General features: G+C 36.1%; 1 protein-coding gene across 1 annotated transcript in view; it reads left to right on the plus strand.

Moving 5' to 3' along the window:
* The window catches only part of mybpc3 (myosin binding protein C3), a 55,044-nt gene that overhangs the window by 28,858 nt on the left and 3,603 nt on the right, over positions 1-22,583 (plus strand). The window contains exons 17-28 of the mRNA XM_059347359.1: positions 416-522; positions 699-728; positions 1,360-1,499; positions 2,703-2,774; positions 5,133-5,292; positions 6,106-6,210; positions 6,865-7,053; positions 16,435-16,569; positions 17,968-18,135; positions 18,280-18,368; positions 18,912-19,107; positions 19,944-20,083. Of these exons, the coding sequence (XP_059203342.1) occupies positions 416-522; positions 699-728; positions 1,360-1,499; positions 2,703-2,774; positions 5,133-5,292; positions 6,106-6,210; positions 6,865-7,053; positions 16,435-16,569; positions 17,968-18,135; positions 18,280-18,368; positions 18,912-19,107; positions 19,944-20,083 (1,531 nt within the window). The remainder of the gene's footprint in view (positions 1-415; positions 523-698; positions 729-1,359; positions 1,500-2,702; positions 2,775-5,132; positions 5,293-6,105; positions 6,211-6,864; positions 7,054-16,434; positions 16,570-17,967; positions 18,136-18,279; positions 18,369-18,911; positions 19,108-19,943; positions 20,084-22,583) is intronic.

Raw genomic sequence — 22,583 nt, forward strand, 5'->3', positions numbered from 1 at the left:
ACCTTCTTCTGTTTTAACTAGAACAGCCTACCAATTATGTACGACTTTATCCTGGTAATTAATTAAATATTTTCGACTTAATCCTCAAAATTAATTAAATATTTTTGACTTTATTCTCGTAATTAATTAAATATACGACTTTATTCTCGTAATTAATTGAATATTTTCGACTTTATTCTCATAATTAATTCAATATTTTTTACTTTAATCTTGTAATTAATTCAATATTTACGATTTTATTTAGATTTTATACTAAATCTTTTTGACCTTATCTCCAGTTTTACTCTGCCTATCATTATCGAACATAAACTGGCATGGAGTTTTAAGCCAGTACTGTAGAGGGAAGGTGATGTCAGGGCTGCTTCATTTTTACGTTGTGACCATGAACTGAACTGACACATTTTGACCATTTCAGGATCCACAAACTGACCATTGATGACGTCAAACCGGAGGATGAGGGAGACTACACTTTTGTGCCGGACGGCCACGCTTTCAACCTTTCTGCAAAACTCAATTTCCTGGGTAATACTGATGATTTTACACTTCAAAATAAAGGAATAGTTCAGATTTTTTGACGTGTGGTTGTATGAGGTACTTATCCAGAGTTAGTGTGTGTGCCCCCAGGTTGAAGAAGCTGCTGAACTGTAATGTTTGTAACTGAACTCATTTCTCACTCTCCTTTTTTCTTCTTTTCCTAGAGGTGAAGATCGATTACGTGCCACGTCAAGGTACAGTTAACAAACTCTGCTAGCATCCAGACTATACAGCACCTTTTAAAAACAGCTGTTTACAAAGTGCTTATTCTCATAATTAATTAAATATTTTTTACTTTATTCTCATAATTAATTAAATATTTTTTACTTTATTCTCGTAATGAATTAAATAATTTTTACTTTATTCTCATAATTAATTCAATATTTACAACTTTATTCTTTTAATTAATTCAATATTTTCGACTTTATTCCTGTAATTTATTCAATATTTTCGACTTTTTTCTCGTAATGAATTAAATATTTTTTACTTTATTCTCGTAATTAATTCAATATTTACACCTTTTAAAAACAGCAGTTTACAAAGTGCTTTGACAGAGAGCAGTTAATCACAAGGAGAATGATGCCATGAGGCTAAAAACACTTCTTACATTAAAAGAAAAACAACAAGAGACAGAGCAGGAACAATCACAAGACATTCTCAGATAGACAGAAAATGAAAGGTAAAAGGAGTAAAAAAAAAAAAGCAAAATGTGAAGAAGTAAAAGGAGTGATAAGATAGAAAGCATTACATAAAAGCAAGTCTATAAAAGTGGGTTTTAAGAATTTAAAAGTCAGTTCATTGTAACCATTCCTCTCCTTCTGTAAGATCCTCCTAAGATCCACCTGGACTGCATGGGTCGCACCGCCGAGTCCACCATCGTGGTTGTCGCTGGCAACAAACTGCGTCTGGACGTCCCCATCACTGGAGACCCGGCGCCCACCGTGGTCTGGACCAGAGGAGAGCAGGTAAAACAGATTTCATGTTATTAATCAGCTTCACATCCATCGTCTGACATCTACCATCTGTCCAGAGCTCAGTAGGTAAGGTCTGAATCAATCACTATGACAGATATACTTGAAAGCTTGAATACTGCTGCAAATTACAGAAAAAAGTTAGCATATTAAATCAGGCGGCTCCCTCTAATTGGTCATTGTGACTCAGATTAATTTATTTGATTGGTCATTTTTTATACCTTCTTCATGCTGAATTACTTTTCAGTAAACTTTTGACAAATTTCTGCGAACTGTAACATTTAAAGTTTTTCTTTTGTGTGATTCTTTGCAGAAACACTTTTACAAGTTTTGTTTCTGTTGATTTAATCGATTAGTCGAGAAACTCTCACGAGCATAGTCGACTAAGCTCTCTTTAGTCGAGTAGTCGGTTTTAATGTTTTTTTCATGCTGAATTACTTATTTTCAAGAAGCTTATTAGCACATCTTTAAAAAGTTTTGCTTAATTATTTGTGGAAAAACTCATTTTTACAGATCAGCTGAATAAATCAAGTAGATCGAGAAAATCATGATTAGTTTTAACCTTTTTTCATGAAATTTATGAGCACATTTCTGCTAACCACAAGATTAAAAGTTGTTTTTTGCATAATTCTTTGTGGAAATACAAGTTATTTTTCTGTTGATTAAAATCGATTTGTTGAAAAAATCGTATGAGCATAGTCGACTAAGCTTTCTTTAGGCCTTTTTTGTGCTTTTTTTCATGCTAAATTACTTATTTTTAAAGGAGCACATTTTTAAGACATACAGACATAAGATTTAAAGTTTTGCTTAAGTCTTTGTGGAAAACCTTTACAGATCAGCTGATTAAATCAATCAGTCGAGAAATTTGTATGAGTGTTAGTCGACTAAGATTTTCTTTAGTCTAATATTTATATAATACATAGCTTAGTTTTAATGTAAGACAACTTTACAGCTACTTTTAGTGTCACAGGTTAGCTCTGCAGACACGCTGATGCTCTGATGACTAATACATTCCTCCCTGCTAATAAATGTGGCTGGGATACTAAGATGTTTCGAGCTGAACAAGCACAATGCTGCTAACAGCTTAATTCAAACGATGGCTCCCTGCATGTTGATCTCTGAGTTGAGGAGAAAGAGAAGGCCACACGGCCTCTCTGTTCTCTTCGGCTTTTACCGCTTTGCTCTGCTCAAATGTAGGCTAGTTCTGTAAAACCTGACGGAGAGATGAAAGAGGGGCCGAAAACCACTTGGACCCTGAAGGATGGGGATGTAAGTGTGCACGTCCTGTATGAATATATGCCTGAAATCCAAGTCGGTTTGTTGAAAACACGCTTTTTCAACGTTTACGAAGTGTGCCTCTACAATAAGCTCACCACCTCTATCCTTCACTGTGAAGAAAACCAAAGACTCCTCTAGTACTGGAGGTACAAACATAGCCAGTGGAGAAGTCGCAGGCTAAGTGCATTTCACCCGACGTAAACTCGCAGCTGTGCTACCACTCGAGTTCAGGACACAAAATAATTGATCGTGCAGCTACTTGACTGAACAGGTTGTGTGTTATATTGATTTACTGCTTTACAACCTCGGAGGAAGAACAGGCTGCAGCAGCACAACGATAAACAAATACATGAAAAGGCAGCTTCTCCAGTGGCTATCAGACACATGTAATTTACTTTTATGTCTCAGTTTTACATAGCGTTAAGAGCATGGTAACACACTGCATATGGTCAGCACCCGTACGTGTTAATAAGGTAAGAGCATGTTCTCAATCCTCCTGCAGACACACACAGGGCAGAGGAAACTGGGCTGTAAGTATGTTTTATTAAGTGACTCTATGGAATTAAACTTGGATTATATTCTGAAATACATAATTAAATAATCATCTTAATCCATATCATAAATATTCTGAAGATTTTGAAGATTTTGCTAAATTACTTTACGTTTTGGGGGGTAAAATCAAACAGGCATGTGTGGTAAAACTGAGAAAAACAGTTCTAAAGGGTTTTTTTTACGTTTTTAACTGGCCAGCCAAATGGGTTATAGGTAGGTAAGTGATATAACACTTATTTCTACATGATGTAATTTTTATGCTAAAAACTCATGACGTTTATTTGACCTTTGACCCCAAAAATGTAGTTACTGCACTCTGGTTTTGCATTGCTGTAAAAGGTTCTAATAGTAATGCATAAACAGAGTGGGGTGAATACTTTTTATCTACATTGTACGTATATAATAAAAAGCAGCTTCCCTTCTGAGCAGCTCATGAAATCTTCGTCCTGCATTTCATTTGCATGATGAGACCTGCTGGAGTTGTGTGTTCGGATCAACATGTGCTGTTGTGGCTTTGAAAAGCATGATTTTCCCAAATACTTCAAGAAACATTGCTTTCTATGGAGGCCATGTCTATAATGCATTATAAACATACTTATAATGCATTACAATCTAAGCTTGTAGCACTGTATAACTATACTTATAAGCACTCGTAAATATACAAAATGCTTTATAACAACAATCATAAAACTTTTTTATAATGATTTATAACGTGAAGTATCATAAAACTTTATAATTGCTGTTTTTTTGCAAGGTTCATAGTGTACTATACATCTGATATTTGTAACTTTATTATCTTTTTACAATGCATTACAATATGATTATAAATTACTCTAAGTGGTCATTTGATGCTTTAAGTGAGGCATAGACGGATATATTACATTACAGCCTGGTTATAAGTTATTATAAGTGGAAAAAATATAATTAAATATATGCAAGAAAACACACAAACATTGTAAAATTAATCAATTTGACAGCAGACAACAGGGTGATGACATTTGACCATTTGTAAGTCATTATAAAATGCTTTATAATGAGTCATGATCGTTATAAAGCATTATGAATAGCAGATTATAAGTATGTTTATAATGCATCATAGACATGGGCATCATAGAAGGTGTTGTGCTCATCATCTCTCCACCTGTTGCATGATATATGTTATTATATATGTTCTACATTTACTGTACCAGCGTGTTTACCTGCAGAATGTCCAACAGGACAATCTAAAGGCTGAAATATGTGCCACCAGATACTGAATTTGAATTATTTATATTTGAATTTGAATTGCTTAACTTGAATAATTGCATTCTCCGTAGTCAAACCAGCTGCTCCTATATAATGTAGTGACCCATATTGTGATATTTATGGTAAATTCATTGAAATTGTTCCAAACAAGCTGACATGAAGGAGAAACACTTTACTGTAATTCTTTATCACTTTTTTTCAGTATAAAACTCTTAACAAAAACACGATTTTTTTTCGTTTTTTGTGTTATATTAAAAAACAAATAATGAAATAATCGTCAATTTTTCATTATTTGATTTTTGATTGCCAAATGAAAATTGAAAGAACGAATGATACACGGATTAATGTTCAGTTCCAAACTAATAAATTACATTTCAAATTTCAATTCAGATTTAGTTTTTCAATGCAATGATTCAAATTGAACAATACAAATTCAAATTACGTGATTCAAATTCAGTTTTTGGAGGCACATATTTCAGCCCATAACAATCAGTCAGTTTAGAGAGAGACTAAACGCAGTAACTCTGCTCTGGTTTCCACCGTGTGCTGTAGGTCCTCACGGAGGGGGACGGCCGGGTCCACGTTGAAACCACCAAAGGACACTGTATCTTCACCATCGAGGGGGCCGAGAGGCAGGACGAGGGGATCTACTCTGTAGTGGTTCGAAACCCCGCCGGGGAGGACACCGCTGATATCAGTGTGAAAGTTGTAGGTGAGAGTTCCCCCATTTATTCTAATGAGATCACCATCACAGTTAAACCATCACAGTTAAACCAGGACGCAGCCAATTATCACACACAAAAAAAAGCTACAAAAAATACAATTAAAATGGCTTTACTTCTTCAAAGAATCCTCACAAATGTAAATCTTTTGGGCCAATCAGTTCAATTCCCATCATCTGTATTAAAGCAAGGCCAATATGGGAATTTTTAGGATGTTACCAGTTTCACACTGTAAAACAAAATCTCTTTATGTGGTTTCAGTCAATCACTGATCATATGAATAAAGAATAAAAAAATAAATTAAATAAATAGCTAAATAGTACTGTACATTTGGTACAGGCCAATTGCTTACAATTTAAATAAAGAAGAAAAATTACATTAAAAATAAATAGCTGAATAGTGCTGTGTATTTGGTTTCAATCACTGACCAAATACATCAAGAATAAAAAATAAATTAAATAAATAGCTAAATAGTATGTATAATTGTAATTAGTCAATTGCTTAACTTTAAAAAAAATAAATAAATAAAAATATAATAGAATAGCTGTATAAACATCAGTACTGTATTTTCAGTATCAGTCAATTGATGATCATTTAAACACAGAATAAATAAATACAATTTGAAAAAGCTAATTTCAAAATACATATGTTCTGCGAAACATATTTCGCAGAACATGGTGTCTATTGGAAAACATATATGCAGACATGGATAGAAGCCAATATGTCTATGATGATGAAGTCTGTGATTTATCAGTCTATATAAGTGTTTCTGATCTGAACACGCGAGCCTCATCTTCCTCCAGATGTTCCAGATCCTCCGCAGGCTCCCAGAATCCTCAGCGTGGGAGAGGACTCCTGTGTGGTCCAGTGGGACCCTCCTCAGTTTGATGGCGGACAGCCAGTTATTGGTAAGACATTTTATTTGGATGTTTCTTTTCCTCCTCCTTCTTTGAATGTTCTAACAAGCCTTCAGTGGTGGAAGAAGTATTCAGATTCCTTACTTAAGTAAAAGTACAAGTACCAGACTGTGGAATTACTCCACTAAAAGTAAAAGTCTCGCATCCGAAACTTACTTAAGTAAAAGTACAAAAGTATCAGCATCAACGAGTGCTTAAAGTATTAAAAGTAAAAGTACTTGTGTTATGCAGACTGGACCCACTCAGACTGCTTTATTTGTTCTAAATATATTATTAGATTATTATTGGTGGTGCATTTAAGTAAGCAGTGTTTTACTGTTGTCAATGTAGAGCTCATTTTAACTATTTAATATACTTTATGTGGTTTAATGTATAAACATGTGTAATCACTTTAAATTTATCATGTTTTACGTTTAATATCAACCTGAAAAGTAAATAAAGCTGGCAGCTAAATGTAGTGGAGTAAAAAGTGCTATATTTCCCCTTTAAATGTAGAGAAGTAGAAGTATAAAGTTACAAATGTAGAAATACTCAAGTAAAGTAAAAGTATCTCAATATTGTACTTTGTACAGTACTTGAGTAAATGTACTTAGTTACATTCACCACTGCAAGCCTTGTAGATAACAACAACATTTGAACTCTCAGGCTACGTGGTGGAGAGAAAGAAGAAGAAGAGCTACAGGTGGATGAGGCTGAACTTTGACCCTTACCCTGAGACGACCTATGAAGCCAAGCGGATGATTGAAGGGATGGAGTACGAGATGAGAGTCTACGCTGTCAACGGCATCGGCATGTCTCGCCACAGTCCGGCCTCGCAGCCTTTTGTTCCAGTGGGTGAGTCTTTACCAACACGTTTATACCGGCCTGTTCTCCTGTCAAAACAACAATATACAGTCATGGAAAAAATGATTAGACCACCATTGTTTTCTCTAATATCTTGTTCATTTTGATACAGTGCATCCATATTTTATATATTATATATCATAAGACTGCCTTATTCCATAATGTTGTATCTATAATGTCCATATTTTGCGTCTACAGGCAGCAAAAAACAAGCTTTGTCTCCGTATTTCACCATCCACTGAAAACAAAAGTAAACCATTTTCAACTTTTTTCGTTTTTCACGTTTTTTATGTAACTTGCAGCAGTCACGTGACCCTTGTAACTACTGAATTTCCGGCCTTTACGTACATTTATTTACTGTTTAAACTGTCTTTTATAACGCCTTACCAGAAGTTTTTTTTCCTAAACCTAGGTCAGTGGTTTTACAACATAAATCCACAGAAACTGCAGCCTTTTATAAAAACAAGGACCGTACGTGTTTGCTATTTTTAGAACGCATCGTTGTACCGCAAGCCGCGGCGTGATGCATTCATATGTAACGTGAGCCGCAATACGTGCCGTTATTTGTGGTACTGACACAAGACCTCGTTTATGTTGGAGAACTTGTTGTTATACCAGCCTGCATGGTGCATTTAGTGCAGGGGTCTCAAACTCAAATTACCTGGGGGAAGCTGGAGGCAGTATCGAAATGACCAAAAAAAGACACAAAATTACTAAAAACAGACACAAAATGACAGAAAAAACTAAATTACTTTAAAAAGACACAAAATGATTAAAAAAAAGACACAAAATGACCAAAAAAGACACAAAATGACAGAAAAAAACTAAATTACTTAAAAAAAAAAAAAAAATGAACAAAAAACCCACACAGAATTAACAAAAAAAAAAACGACCCAAAAAAGACACAAAATGACCAAAAAAAAGACACAAAATTACTAAAAAAGACACAAAATTATTTAAAAAAGACACAAAATTACCAAAAAAGACACAGAATTGCCAAAAAAAGACACAAAATTATTTTTAAAAAGAAGTAATTAAAGGGACCTTTCACACACAACACGGTAAAGTGCCATTCATATAAAACTCACATTAAACTTTCATATCAAGGTGGGGGGCCACAAAATATCGCCACGAGGGCCGCAATTGCCCCGCGGGCCTTGAGTTTGAGACCCATGATTTAGTGAGTAATTTTCACCTATATTCTCCACTATAAATCAATGAAAGGAGGTGTTTATAGTTGAAAGGATTCCAAATACAAACCATACATCTATCAGTAGTTTGAGTTTCTGTACATTCACCACACTACTACTAGTATCATAACGATGATTAGTCTGGATGAGTGATGGTAGACGGTGATAAAGCTGACATGTCTGTCTTTCGATGACTCCCGAGGTTGTGTCACGCCTGGTTTGCTCAGTCTAAGGTTTCGCTCCGGTCATGGCGGCGCCGTTGATTTGTGGTCATGACAGGACGGGGTCAAGTCTGCGGTGTGTTTGTTGTAAGCCAAGAAGTCCCTGGTTGTCTGTGTAACAAAAATATATGTGTTGCACATGTGTGATCCAGAGGTCATTTCTGAGTCATGTCAGTCATAGTGTGTGTTTGTGTGTGTGTGTGTGTGTGTGTTACATCACCACATAGACCGGATGATGAGGACATAACACACCAAAAGTCACACAGTGTTCAAGTACTTGAAAAGGAAGAAGGTTTAAAGAGCACCAGTCTAGAGTTACACTCATGCATCATAACATTGTCAGACTCTCAGTCACCTGGCGCCTACATTACCCACAATGCAACTTGACAGTTCACAGAGATGTGTTCAGGTGTGAAATGCACGGACATAGCCTCAGTTTCTGTAAAGTGAAGCCAATGCAAAAGTGTCTTAAACCTGCATTCTTTCTAATGGCCAGCAGGGCCAACTACATTGGTTGCAAAAGAATTGTATAGAAGTCTATGAGAAATCGACCCTACTTCTCACTCATGTAATGCTTGTTACCTCAGTAAACATTTTCCTGATGAGTTTATGGTCTGAATCACAAGTTTCATGTCTTCTTCATACAGCATGATGTTTATTTAGTACATTATGGTCTCTTTTAGAGTAAAATAGGGGATAAAGCATGCTTTAGGAGGAGGCTATCCTGTGATTAACAAGTAAAAATTTAAAATAGACATTTGAAAAGCTGTGAACCTATTTTTCTTTCACCTAGAATTATAAAGGTATCCTCAGTCAAATCCCACTCTCATCCAAATATGGTCAAAAAAAAGAAACAGCTAAAATTAAAAACTTGAGCTTTAAAATAGTCTACAAACTAATGGGTGACGTCACTGTGACTAAGTCCACTTCTCTTTTATCCGGTCTGTGTTTGTGGCTCATGTTGCCTCGAGCAGAGAAGAGAAACCGGCATCAGACGTCTGGTCAGCTCACTTCTTCCCTCGGCTTTTTTCATTATTAAGCTTAGTCCTTAGACCAAACTGATGCTGACTGCAGTGACATCACTTGAGGCGATGTATCGTCACACAGCTCCCTCTGGAGTCATAGAAGACTTTTTACAGCTTCGGTCACATATACAGTGCTGCTCCACCAGACCAGTAAACAGACTGTGATGAGTAAAGAGGAGCTGCCCTCTAAGAACCTGGTGTGATCGCTGCCATCAGTGTTTGAGTGTGCAGCACTTTACGTTCTGTAAAAGAACTTTATGATGCAGTCTAAAACAGGCCCCGCCCACAGGAATGACTGGTTGCCTGAAAAGGTTTATTGTAGGACCCCTACAATATTCTTCTTCAATTATATCAATGTATACACATGCTCTCTCTCTCTCTCTATCTCTCTCTCCCTCTCTTTCTCTCTCTTCTCTCAATTCAATTCAGTTAAATTCAATTCAATTGGCTTTATTGGCATGACGTAACACTGTACATATTACCAAAGCAAGCGTCAGAAGTTAAAAAAAAAAAAGATAACAGTAAGGAAAGCAATGTTTACAATAAATTAATTATATTTCTATCATTAATTTTAAAGGAATTAAGAAAAAACTAATAACAATAAAAGAAAGCAGTATTTACAATACATTATTATAATTCTATCATTAATTTTAAAGGAATTAAGAAAAGAAAAACTAATAACAATAAAAGAAAGCAATATTTACAATCATTGAATTACAATCAATCTATCATTCATGCAATCTAACTCAGTAAATCTAAACTAAATCTCTCTCTCTCTCTCTCTCTCTCTCTCTCTCGTTCTTTCTCTCTCTCTTTAGATCAGTACATTTCTGAGGTCATGTGGCCTTTAAACATACCTTTAAAACATAATCCACCACCGATTACTGAACATCTACCCTAAAATATAGTTACATATGCCATTAGATTGCACAACTCAAGTAACATATTCTAAATTATTTGGATTCTTCTTGGAATACTTCAAAAACATCCTGCTGAGCTCATTTGTCTTATATTTCCGTCTCAGAGCACATTCCTGACAGCGTCCTGGCCGTGTGTCTCCTCTGCTGTTGTTGTGTGGCAGGTGCACTTTGCACGCAAAAAACTGTTGCACTTTCTTTTTAAAAATGTGTTTATGGGAATGCATTCCTCATAAACGTTTTAAAGCAGATAAAACAAAAACAAACGAGAAGGGCAGCCCGAGAATGCAGACCTCCGCCAAGGTCATGTCCTCACAATGTTAACGAAAGTGAAAAATAATGAGTGTAGCTGCCCCGTGATGCAGATCTGCTCCACAATTTTAAGGATTCTTCCTCAGCCAAGTGCTACACCCTTCCACCAAGTTTCATGAAAATAGGGCTAGTAGTTTTTCCATAATCCTCCTGACAGATAAATTGAACCAGAGTTAATAAAGTAATCCCTTCATGTAATCTAAATTGATACAAACTGTGTTCAGAATGTAATTAATTTAACAGGAACTGAGACGGATTACTCTGCTCTACAAAGCCTAACTGCAGAACTACATTTTTGGTCGAAATTGAGTTATAACTAAAAATGAACTCCTTGATGTCTGTTTTATCTTGCAACAAAGTTTTAGGTTACAATTTTGCTTTATTTCAGAGAAATAAGGATATAAAAATTGCAGTAACTACAAAATCCAGAAAACAAGTGGGATAAAATTATATTAAGACTAAAATACAACGTTACCTTATACTATTAAGTCTAAAATACACAAATATTTGAATAGAGCATACACTTTTTTAAATACACTTATAACAAAATCTATTTGAAAATGTTTATTTACTGAAAACAAAATATAAAAGCTGAAAGAAGACAACAACATTGTTGTTACTGCACTCTGTTTGTGCATTACTATTAGAACCGTTTACAGCGATGCAAAACCAGAGTGCAGTAACTACATTTTTGGGGTCAAAGGTCAAATAAATCGTCATGATTTTTTAGCTTAAAAATGACATCAATAGATCTAGAAATAAGTGTCATATTACTTTCCTACCTATAACCTATTTGGCTGGCAAGTTGAAAAACTTTAACGCCGTTTTTCTCAGTTTCACCCTTTGTGTAGTTACTGCAGTTAGACTTTGCAGGGCAGTACTGGTATTTATATTTTGTATTTTAAATAAATAATCCCATTATTTATATTAAATTGTTTCCCAAACTTGCAGTAAATATACAACAACACCTGGAAATTCTTCATGTTGGGACTTCAGGGTGGAAAATACATTGTTATCTTGATAATCTGCCTATAAATTGCTGCACATATCATAAATGTGTACGGTGATCCAGAGGTCTGGGTCAGTCTAGTGACTGCTGACAGTCCTGACAGTATGCTATGAGACCGGGGCTCAGGTTTGGATTGTCTCTTAGTCTATCTCTGATTGTTTAAACCTCTGCTCATTCTCCACTTGTTGATGTAAGAGGGAACATCATTGTATCCAGATGGCCACTTGCTTGTAAGACAGCCGATTAGGAAACTATCCGTGGCATCCCTCTCTATAAATAATGGCCTGGAAGCGCTTGGCTCTGCTTGGACCAGCTGCTTAACGCACAGGGGTTCACGCTACTGTGGAGGCTGCTCCAGAGGAAGCATTGTTGTCACCGCACCAAAGAGAGGCGGCTATGTGTGCACGAGAGAGAATCTGAGAGCATAGGTGAGAGTGAGGCATCTCGCAGAAGAGACGGACACAAAACAACCAGCAGCTTCAATCAGCAGCTTCAACTGGGACGCACAGAGGAAGGATGACGAAGCCTAAACTTCCAAAGACGGCTGAGAAGAAGCCAGTGGAGGCAGCAGAGAAACCAGCTCCGCTAGAAGTGGAAGCCAGCAAGCCTGAGACGGAGACACCTGCACCTCCTCCTGCAGAAGGACAGCAACCAGAAGGCAGCAGTGATCCGCCACCAGCAGAGGCAGCCCCCAGCGGGGAAGAGGGACCTCCAGCTGAGGATGAGACGCCACCAGCAGAGGGGGTCCCCCCGACAGAAAGTGGTCCCCCGGCAGAGGAGACCCCCGTGGAGCCTGTTCCTGCTGCTGAACCAGAGCCAGAGCCAGAGCCGGAACCTGTTGGCAGTAGGCATTATCCATTTTATGATGTTAGACTGAAGGTGTTAGGAAGAGAAATTTAACTTTGTGTACGTGTAAGTAGCCAGCCTCTCATTTTTTCAGTTTGGAAGCTTTAAGTTCTGTCATCACGCTATTGATTTTTGCTTTTAACCCTCTGGAGTCTCCAGAAGCGTCAAATCCAGACTTCTTCATCACATCCAGACTAGAAAACAAAGCAGCGTGGAGCCCTACTGTAAATTTACCTCTAAGGTTCTGGCTGTAAACTCCATGAGGCCAGTTTCAGTTTGATGATGATATACCAAGTAAAACTGGAGACAAGCTCAAATATATTTAGTATAAAATAATAGAACTGGATGTAACCCTCTTATATGTTATATTTGCAACCTCTGTTAACATTTGCAACATTTAAAATTCTTTATTGAGCATGATAGTGTTTTGAAAGTAAAACGAGATTCAAAATCACATTTTATGTTGGACTAAAGGACTAAAAAAGACACAAAATGACAAAAAAAGACACAAAATGACAAAAAAAAGACACAAAATGATTTTTTTTTTAAAAACACAAAATGAGAAGACAAAATGACCAAAAAAACACACAGAAGAAGACACAAAATTACAAAAAAAAGACACAAAATAACTAAAAAAGACACAAATGACTAAAAAATACACAAAATTACCAAAATTGTTATGCTAAACACACAAGACACAAATAAAATCGAGTCCCACTAGAATAAAACCAGAGTTGGATGACAGGATCACACACAATCACAAGATCACATTTATGTTGGTTTTTCTTTGTTTGTTTTTGGTTCAAAATGTTGATCCAGTAAGTCAGAATAAATATTAAATTATTATTAGGTCATATAGGTGAGGTCGTGCTGGAAAAAAAAATACCAACATGGCATTTAAACATTTTTTAAGTGGTGTATACAGGCAGGATGAAAAGGATTAAATTTAATTGACAAAATAGCCCCAGACTCCATAGAGTTAAAACATACTTGAATGAGGTTTTTGCTCTCTGCACCCTGAGCTGCTTGTAAAACAACTCCTGCTGCTGTGACTTTCTGCACACGAGGAAACCCTTGACCTTTGACCAGCGTTCCCATCATTCGCCTGCACTGAATACTTAACCTGCTTCCTGTCACACGCAGTCGTGACCTCAGTGACGACAAGGCCACGGCTAAAATTCATCACCTTTCAGTCAGTCGTCATGCTGTCAACAAGCTGTTGCAACAACATGAAAATATACGGTTGACATAAATATTACCTCAGAACAATGAAGAGGTGTTCTTCTTGGAGGATTCTTCACTTGTACAACTGCGTCACACTGCAAAAATGTGTGTCTAAAAACAAGATAAAAACACAAAATCTGAGGGGAATTATATTATATTATTGCTGCATGGACAGATGATGTCACTTGACAAGATTTCTTGAATTAAGATTGTTAAATCTAGAAACAAGCATGTTGAACACTTAAAAAAATAAATAAATTCTTAAAACAAGATAAATTATCTAACACTTCTAAATACGTATACTTGGTAAGAACCAAATAATTTGCAGTGCATGAACAATAAGTCATAGTATGTCCATGAATCCATGATTCAATAAAGGATTTTTATTCACAATCAGAGCCTCTAGTAAGTATGAGACTGCCAGTCAACTCCATTGACTCCCAACAAAACTACAGTTGCTGCTTTTCCTCATACTTTACTGGTTTAAAGCTGCACTGATCGCTAAAACACTAAAATAAAAGTGTCTGTAATGGTGAAGGTCACTGCTTCAGATGTTAAAGTATTCATTTAATTGACTTTGTTTCATTTGGTGAATCAGGAGGAACATTTTCAATGTATGACCAGGAATTATTCTTTAACCCTTCTGTTATGTTGCAGGGTCGAATTGACCCATTTCATCTAAAAAAAATGTTGATAAAAAGTTTTTTTTTTGGAAACTTCTTCTGCTTGGCTTAAGTTTAATCAACATCTAAAATGAAAATGGTTCATTTCCCATGTCATATAAAATGTCATATAAAACCATTATATTTTATATGTAGGTCTTTCCAATGTACATAAAAAAAAGTTTTATCATGCATTTTTTATGAAAAAAGAGGGAATTATCCTCATTGAACCACTGCACTAAATATTTATTTAAATGCTTAGTCATGGAGTTATGAATGAAATATAAACAATGTTTATTGGGATTTTTTGGTTTCTGACACTTTTAGATAATTAAACATGCCCCAGGTTAAAAAATGACTGACGAACATTTTTGCTGTTCCTAATAAAGAAGTTAAAGAAAAAAAACTTTCTCTCATTTATGATTATTAGTCATCTCTATTAGCAGTCTGGTATACATCCATAATTCCTCCTGACCCATTCAGATATATTTACAATAAACACAATTTATTTTTTTTAAATGAGAATAAAGATCTTAATGCTGTTATAATAATATAACCTCATCATTTGCTTTTCTACTGGAAAACAAGGCCTTTTTACTCTCTGCAGCTACAACTTGTTTTATTGCTTTTGGCACTTCTGCGGTGAAAGCAGTGTGTGGGAAGTAGCTGATGAAGTAAAGACTCTTAATGCGAACTTAAATCATGTCATTTCATCCCTGCGGGACGGAAAAGTACAGCAGGCACTTAGACTTCAGCCCCGCGGTGAACTCCAGGTCAGCCCGGCGGCTCATCTTTCCCGGGGATGACGTACGCCGGCTTACAGGCTAATAGACTGTTTTGATAAGTGATAACACAACCACAAATATCTGATATTCAAATTGACATTGTCTTTGTTGCCCGTCGTGTGCAGTCAAATTACATTCATACTCATTTACGTCACTCTTCCTAAATGTTAACTGAATCTGGTTCCACATGGTTGACAGTTTTTGATGTAAAACAAACACAAGATTACCAGATATAATAAACAACTGCTGTTACTGCTCATTTAAGACTACAGTCGTGGAAAAAAAGTATTAAACCAGCCTTGTTTTCTCCATTTTCTTGTTCATTTTAATGCCTGGTACAACTAAATGTACATTTGTTTGGACAAATATAATGATAACAACAAAAATACCTCATAAGAGTTTAATTTAAAAGCTGAAAACTAAAAACAATGGCTCAAATCACATCAAAAGTGTGACCACTAACTGCACTAGACTACTTGAACATTACTTTTAATTGCATTGTTATATCCTGTCTGGATCTGGTATGTATTGTGTGTGTGAGTGTGTGAGTGAGTGAGTGAGTGTGTGTGTGTGTGTGTGTGTGTGTGTGTGTGTGTGTGTGTGTGTGTGTCTGTGTCTGTGTCTCCTCTATTTGTATTTTATCTATTTATTTGCTGTCTTTTATATTTGTATTTCTTTTTATTACAAGGGACTACAGATACAAACTAGCAGCTTTGCTATAATTCGGCATGTTTACAGAGATGTTTTCAATATTCATTAATGTGCACTGTCCCTATCCAAAAAAAACAAAAAAAGCATTAAACCATTTTCCATGGTTTTCTTGATAATGATGTTTGGTTATTATCAAGAAAAGCATGGAAAATGGCTGAAAATGAACAAGAAATCTAAGAAAACAATGGTCTAATAATTTTTTTCCATGACTGTATGTGGACAGAAACTGTGGACACATATTCTACTTAAACTGTCTCAAACATCAGACAAATCAACAAACTTGCTGCTTTAATAGCATTTCTGTTGCACGCAGGTAAGTAAAATGTTCATTTCCATGCTGCTAATTCCACCTTAAAACAATTAGATGCTGTTTATTTAACCTTTTCCAGATCGTTTGTCCAGTAACGTATTTCAGTAATGCTCTAACTGACTAACGGGGACCATTAATCTGCCCTCTGCCTCGCTCTCAGCCCCCACTAGCCAGCCCATCGGACTCTGCGTGGAGGACATCAGTGACACTTCCATCTCGCTGAAGTGGCGTCCTCCTGAGAGGATCGGCTCGGCTGAACTCGAGGGCTACGGGGTCGAGTACTGCAAGGAGGGCAGTAAGTGCTGACGCCACCCGCCTTCATGCTTTTGATAAGGAGTTTATTTTAGAGAATGTATCATCAAAGTATATAAACGCCGATCAGTTAATCAAGAGTGAGGAGCAGCAACTGAGCTCTTCAAAGCAGCTCACACAGGACACTCAGATACCCAAATCTCTGACAGAAGCTGAATAGTATCAAGCCTGTACTGTTTTACTGCTACATCTCTTATTCTACAGCAGTCCTGAGAGGGAAAACAGACTAAAAATCTGATCTAAATTGCTGTGTTTATGACTTAACATAAGGAACAAAAGGTTTTATGAGGACAATCTTCAAAATTCAATCAAAGTTCCTCAAAAACAATATAATCTGTGAAACAGGTGGGAAAAAAAGTTTGGCAGGTGATTCATTTATTAATTTATTTATTCTCAGGATCATTTTCCAAAGTGTTTTTTGTTGTAATACTCATTTTGGCCTCAAGAGGCTGAAGTGCAACACTTAATAAAAAGGACTAAATGCATTCATGTTTTCTTCCAGGTGAGTTTGAATTTCTCCATGCACTCTAATGTTATTTAACTGACCAATCTATATATTAATATATAATTTATGTTCAGATTCAAACTCACCTGGAAGAAAACATGAACATGTGGTAATGGTGCCCTTCTGCCTCTTGTGGCCAAAATGAGTATTACACCAACAAACACTTTTTCTCTGCATCTCACAATTTTATCCTGACAGTAAGAAATTCACTGCCCAAACATATAAATGACTCTGAAAAATTATCTTGCAAAACCTTTTTTCACGTGTTTTTAAGCCACAAACACAGGAAAGAAAACAGTTTAGAGCAGACTTTTAAAAATACTTTATTTTCTCATTTGTCTATCAGGAATTTAATACATATGTAAAACCACTCTGCCTTTTTACTTATAGTCATACAATAAAGGCAAAATGCACACATTTCAGGCATAAGTTTATCAAACAACAGTATATGGCCAAAATGTACACTACCGCTCAAAAGTTTGGGATCACTTCATTTTGGAATAAAACAGTTTGTTTTCATGGAAAACAACACAGACATTTTCTGGGTGATGCAAAACTATTGAGCACTAGTGTATATGCCACTATGATTAAATGTACAAGGTTCTAATTGTTACTGGTCAATTTAGTGTTTTAATGTCACATGATGTAAGCAACAAGCCAAAAAAACACCCCATGTAAACAAAGCATATACGTATCAGCTGAGAGCAACCAGTCAGAACAAAATAAATGCAGAAAAGCATGAAAGTAAATTAAGTGTTCTCATGTTTTGCTCGTCAGTTTAGATGAATGTATGACCCCTCCTCCTGGTAATTTATTTTTATTTTAGTGATGCCTCTAGGCTAAGTGTTTCTCCTGTTGTGTGTTTCCTGCTCACAGCGGATGAATGGATCCCGGCCATGGAGGGTCTGACTGACCGGACATCACTGACTGTCAGAAACCTGAACACCGGAGACAAGCTGCAGTTCCGTGTGCGAGCCTTCAACATGGCCGGCCCGAGCGCTCCCACCACGCTGGCTCAGCCCGTCACCATCAGAGAGATTATGCGTGAGTTTTTTGTTGACTTTCGATGATTCTCTGCTCCGTTAGTTTCAACCAACACAAATATTTCTCCTCATTTAAACTCGCCATTGTATCCAGAGTTTCTTCCATTTCTCAGTCCCCATCAGGCCTCTTTTGTTTTGTTTTTAGAACGTCCTAAAATTTGGATCCCCAGAAATCTCCGCCAGACTCTCATCAAGAAAGTTGGAGACCAGGTCAACCTTGTGATTCAGTTCCAGGTGCAGTATACCTTTTTATCAAATCACAATTTAAACACTTGTGTCTTTATACAGCTTACACTCCAGAGTGAAACATGAAAAATGCACAAAGGATCAGTTAGTCTCACACACAAAACGAAATGTCACGACTGAATTATGGACCCGAACCCAAATTACCTGGGGGCCGCTGGAGGCGGTATTAAAATGACCAAAAAAAGACACAAAATTACAACAAAAAAGACACAAAATGACAGAAAAAATCTAAATTACTTAAAATACTTGTACATTTAATACAAATACATAAATGCATATTGCGACGCTGGCATCACTTTTTCTTCCCTCGCCATTTTTAAATCTCCCGGTAGACCGGTGTGTGCAAGGCATTATAGGTACTCAGGGCGCACGGAGGATACACACATGCATCCTTGGAATTTGGGCAACCAAATAAAACAGGAAATCATAAGACAACATAGACACGAGACAGAAATAAATGAATCAAGTTGAAGAAATCATCTGTAATCTGTGACCTGACATGTAATATCTGGACCTTCTCTGGTGCTGCAGGGTAAACCCAGGCCAAAGGTCACATGGAGCAAAGACGGAGAGACTCTGAGTCCACAGTTCGCCAGTGTGAGGAACAGCGATTTTGATACGATCCTCTTCATCCGAAAGACGGAGAGGAAACACTCGGGGAAGTACGACCTGAAGGTGCAGATTGAGAACGTGGAGGACACAGCCAGTATCACGCTGCAGGTTGTTGGTAAGCAGGACTGAACTCATATTATTATTATGAATAAATACAGTTACTCACATTTCTTTTTTCTTTTTTTAAACTTTCTTTTTATTGAGCATTTTAACAAACATTTTGCATACATCTGGTTTACATAAATAATGCATTTTCAGATTACACTTAACATCTTTCCTCAATCTTTCATCTTGGATCAGATATAAAATAACTTAACCTTTTTATATACTCCAATAAAATTGTGCAACTGAAATAGTAGTCATCCACTGTCATACAAAAATCATGACCAATTAAACAGCAATTTGTTCCAGTGTAGCAAAATAGAGAAATAAAAAATAATATTCATAAAAGAAAAAAACAACAACCAAGAAACAATAAATCAAATTATAAATAATTATAAATAAATAAATGAATGAATGAATGAATGAGTGAATGAATGAATGAATGAATGAATGAATGAATGAATAAATAAATAAATAAATAAATAGAACTTTTCAACTTTTGTTGCTACGAACCAGGGTTTGTTCCTTCTAATGATGGACATCTCAGATAAAGTCAGACCTTATTGGTTTTATGTACACAATCTCACCTCCTCCAGTCTCATGGAGAAAGTTAACTTTTCCATCACATAAATATTATGTATAACCTCAACCCAGTCCTCAATCTTAGGTTCCTCCTTCTTCATCCACTTTCTGGTAAAGGCTTTTTTGCTTGCAATCAACATTATTTTATCCATCTGTTTGTCTCCTAATCTCATAAAATCTATGATTTCCCCAAATATAGAACCTCAAAAGTAGGTGGAGGGTCTTCCCTCAGTATAGTAACTCACATTTCCTACGACTCCTCTGTAGATCTTCCCGGCCCTCCTCAGGCTCTGAAGATCATGGACATCTGGGGCTTCAACGTGGCTCTGGAGTGGAAGCCGCCGAAGGACGACGGAAACTCTGAAATCACCGGTTACACCATTCAGAAAGCTGACAAGAAGACCATGGTGAGACTCTGATTTTATGATACACTCTAATGCTTGAAAACAAGCTTCTGAATTTTTCAGTAGGGGATTATTATCTTAATAAAATCACTTTGCATCAATTAGCCTGAGGAATCTATATTTATATGGCATTACAGTTTTTACTGGTTAAAAAAAAAGTTTTTTTTCTTTTCTTTTTTTAAAGAAATCAAATCAAATTGTTTGCACGTTGCACTATCAAATAATGAGCAGTTGAAATTAGTATTAAAAAATAGTCTACTATTATTTTTGTATTATTATAGTGAACTTTCCCCCCAAAAAAGAAAGAAAATTATAAAATTTCTTCAGATTATGTTTATTTAGTCTATTTCAACCCTTTGATGCACAACATGGTTTTCATATTCTATATCTTTGCAATAAATTAATTACATCATTCAGTATTGCAGGTTTTCCTCAAATAACTTGTTTTTGATCGTCATACATCATCATTTTTTTGTTTTCATTTCTTACTTTTTCAATAAAAAGCATTTTTTATCACTACTTTATGCACAAGGTCATTTTGGACCCATGTTGTGCATTAGAAGGTGTTTATATGTTGTCACCAATTTAAAACCTGACAAAGAAGACAAAAATATTAACTATCCTAGTTTGTTAAGTTGGTGTTTTTCCAATGTAAATTATTATTTGGTGTTTCTAATAAGTCACAATTGTTAAATAATGTGATTTTGCAATTGGTGGTTCTAACAACTCTTTTAAAGTTAAACCTTAAAAAGGTTTGATAAGACAAAGTTACACATATACTCAAATTGTTAATTTAGTGTATCACTTTTGGTATCACTACACTTCTAATGCACAAGGTCACTTTTGACCCATGTGTATATTAATGTATATTAATATTATTATTAATATTGTATATTGTATATTAAATATTTTTCTTCATTAAATGTGAAAGGAAAAATGGATATTATAATCTGTTGTAATAAAAAAAAAAGATATTCAAACACACAGCCAGCATGAAATAACATGGAAACTGAATGTGGGTCATTTTTGATCCATGATGTGCATTAGAAGGTGTTTATATGTTGTGCATCAAAGGGTTAAGACAAAAAAAACAAAAACAAACAAACATTTTTTTCCTAACTGGCATCATAATGCGTACCATAGAGGGTTAAAGTCACTGGGTCCTGGCTGATCAGTCTCAAGTCAGGTCACAGTGAGACCCAGAGGTCTCCTCAGAGGACGGCCATGTTTTAGTGTCCCTGAGTGAAAGTGATCCCCTGCAGGTGTTTGGTTTTACCTTGGCCTGGCTCGCTCCGTGCATGTGTGAGGATGAATGCAGCACGGACACAGAGGGATATTTTAGCCTCTCTTGTGACACATAAACTGTAAGCGGCCAGTGCTGAGCACACAGTCCTCTCTGTGGGCCAGCAGTGTTGCATTATGGGCCTGTTGGCAACAACCTCAACCTGGCAGCGTCCTCCACCTCGAGCTGCCAGGAATGATGTCGGTCAGGAATGTCCTAATCTTATCCTCGTAGCCTTGACCCGGGCCGGATTGTCTGTGCGGTGACGGGGGGCCATTGTTCTCCTGCACGGCTCAGCTGACGGTTCGAGTTTCACTGTGGTTGTTATTAGATCAAAATTAATTTCACTTGCGTCTCTTTATAGCAAGCTTGCTGATGATTATGTTACCAATAACAGCGTGCTGCGTACCTGTTAGATGTCAGAGATAGTGCTGCTGCAAGTTTAAATCTGCCCTTATCCCATTTCATTTCTTAATAAATAGATTTAAACTGTGAGCAATAACACTACTCCTTTAGTTTCAGGTAGATCGTGAAGGTATTTTTATTAAATGAAATCAAGGATATCTCTAGAATATGATTCTATGAAGTTATTTGCCATGTTTTAATTAGCAAAATATAATTAGCTTCCGTTTTCAATTCAGACTTTATCAATTTATGTAAGAAACTGGCTGCAAAATGAAGAAATCAGATGTGATTAACCTTATTCTCCCTTTTTATAAGTAGTTTCTATTCATATGATGTATTATAAAGAAAAATGAGTTTCTTAATTATAACTACATACTGTTTTTACACAACTTGTAGATTTAAAGTGATTGCAGAACAAGTGTTATTTTAAGTTTGTGATATTTGTGTTTTTAAAAAAAAATAATTTTCACAGTTTGGTAGTTACATTGCGTAGTTTTCACCCCTCAAACAAGATACTTTAACCCTCTGAACCCCAACAAGCTGTTTCAGGCCATTTTTTGCTCTTTTTTTGCTAAAGCTGCGATGGCAATTTTTGCCATTGCAGCTCCAAAGCTTTGGAATGAATTGCCGCTGCACATCAGACAGGCCTCCTCACTGTCTCATTTTAAATCTCTCCTTAAAACCCACCTCTTCTCATTGGCTTTTAACAGCATGTAGAGTGTTGATTTTATGATTTTCTGTGTATACATGCATATTTTATTTATTGCGGGCAGTACATTTTTTTTTATTTGATCTTATTTTATTCTATTTTAATTT

Source organism: Centropristis striata, chromosome 2 (assembly GCF_030273125.1).
Source record: "Centropristis striata isolate RG_2023a ecotype Rhode Island chromosome 2, C.striata_1.0, whole genome shotgun sequence".
NCBI lineage: Eukaryota > Metazoa > Chordata > Actinopteri > Perciformes > Serranidae > Centropristis > Centropristis striata.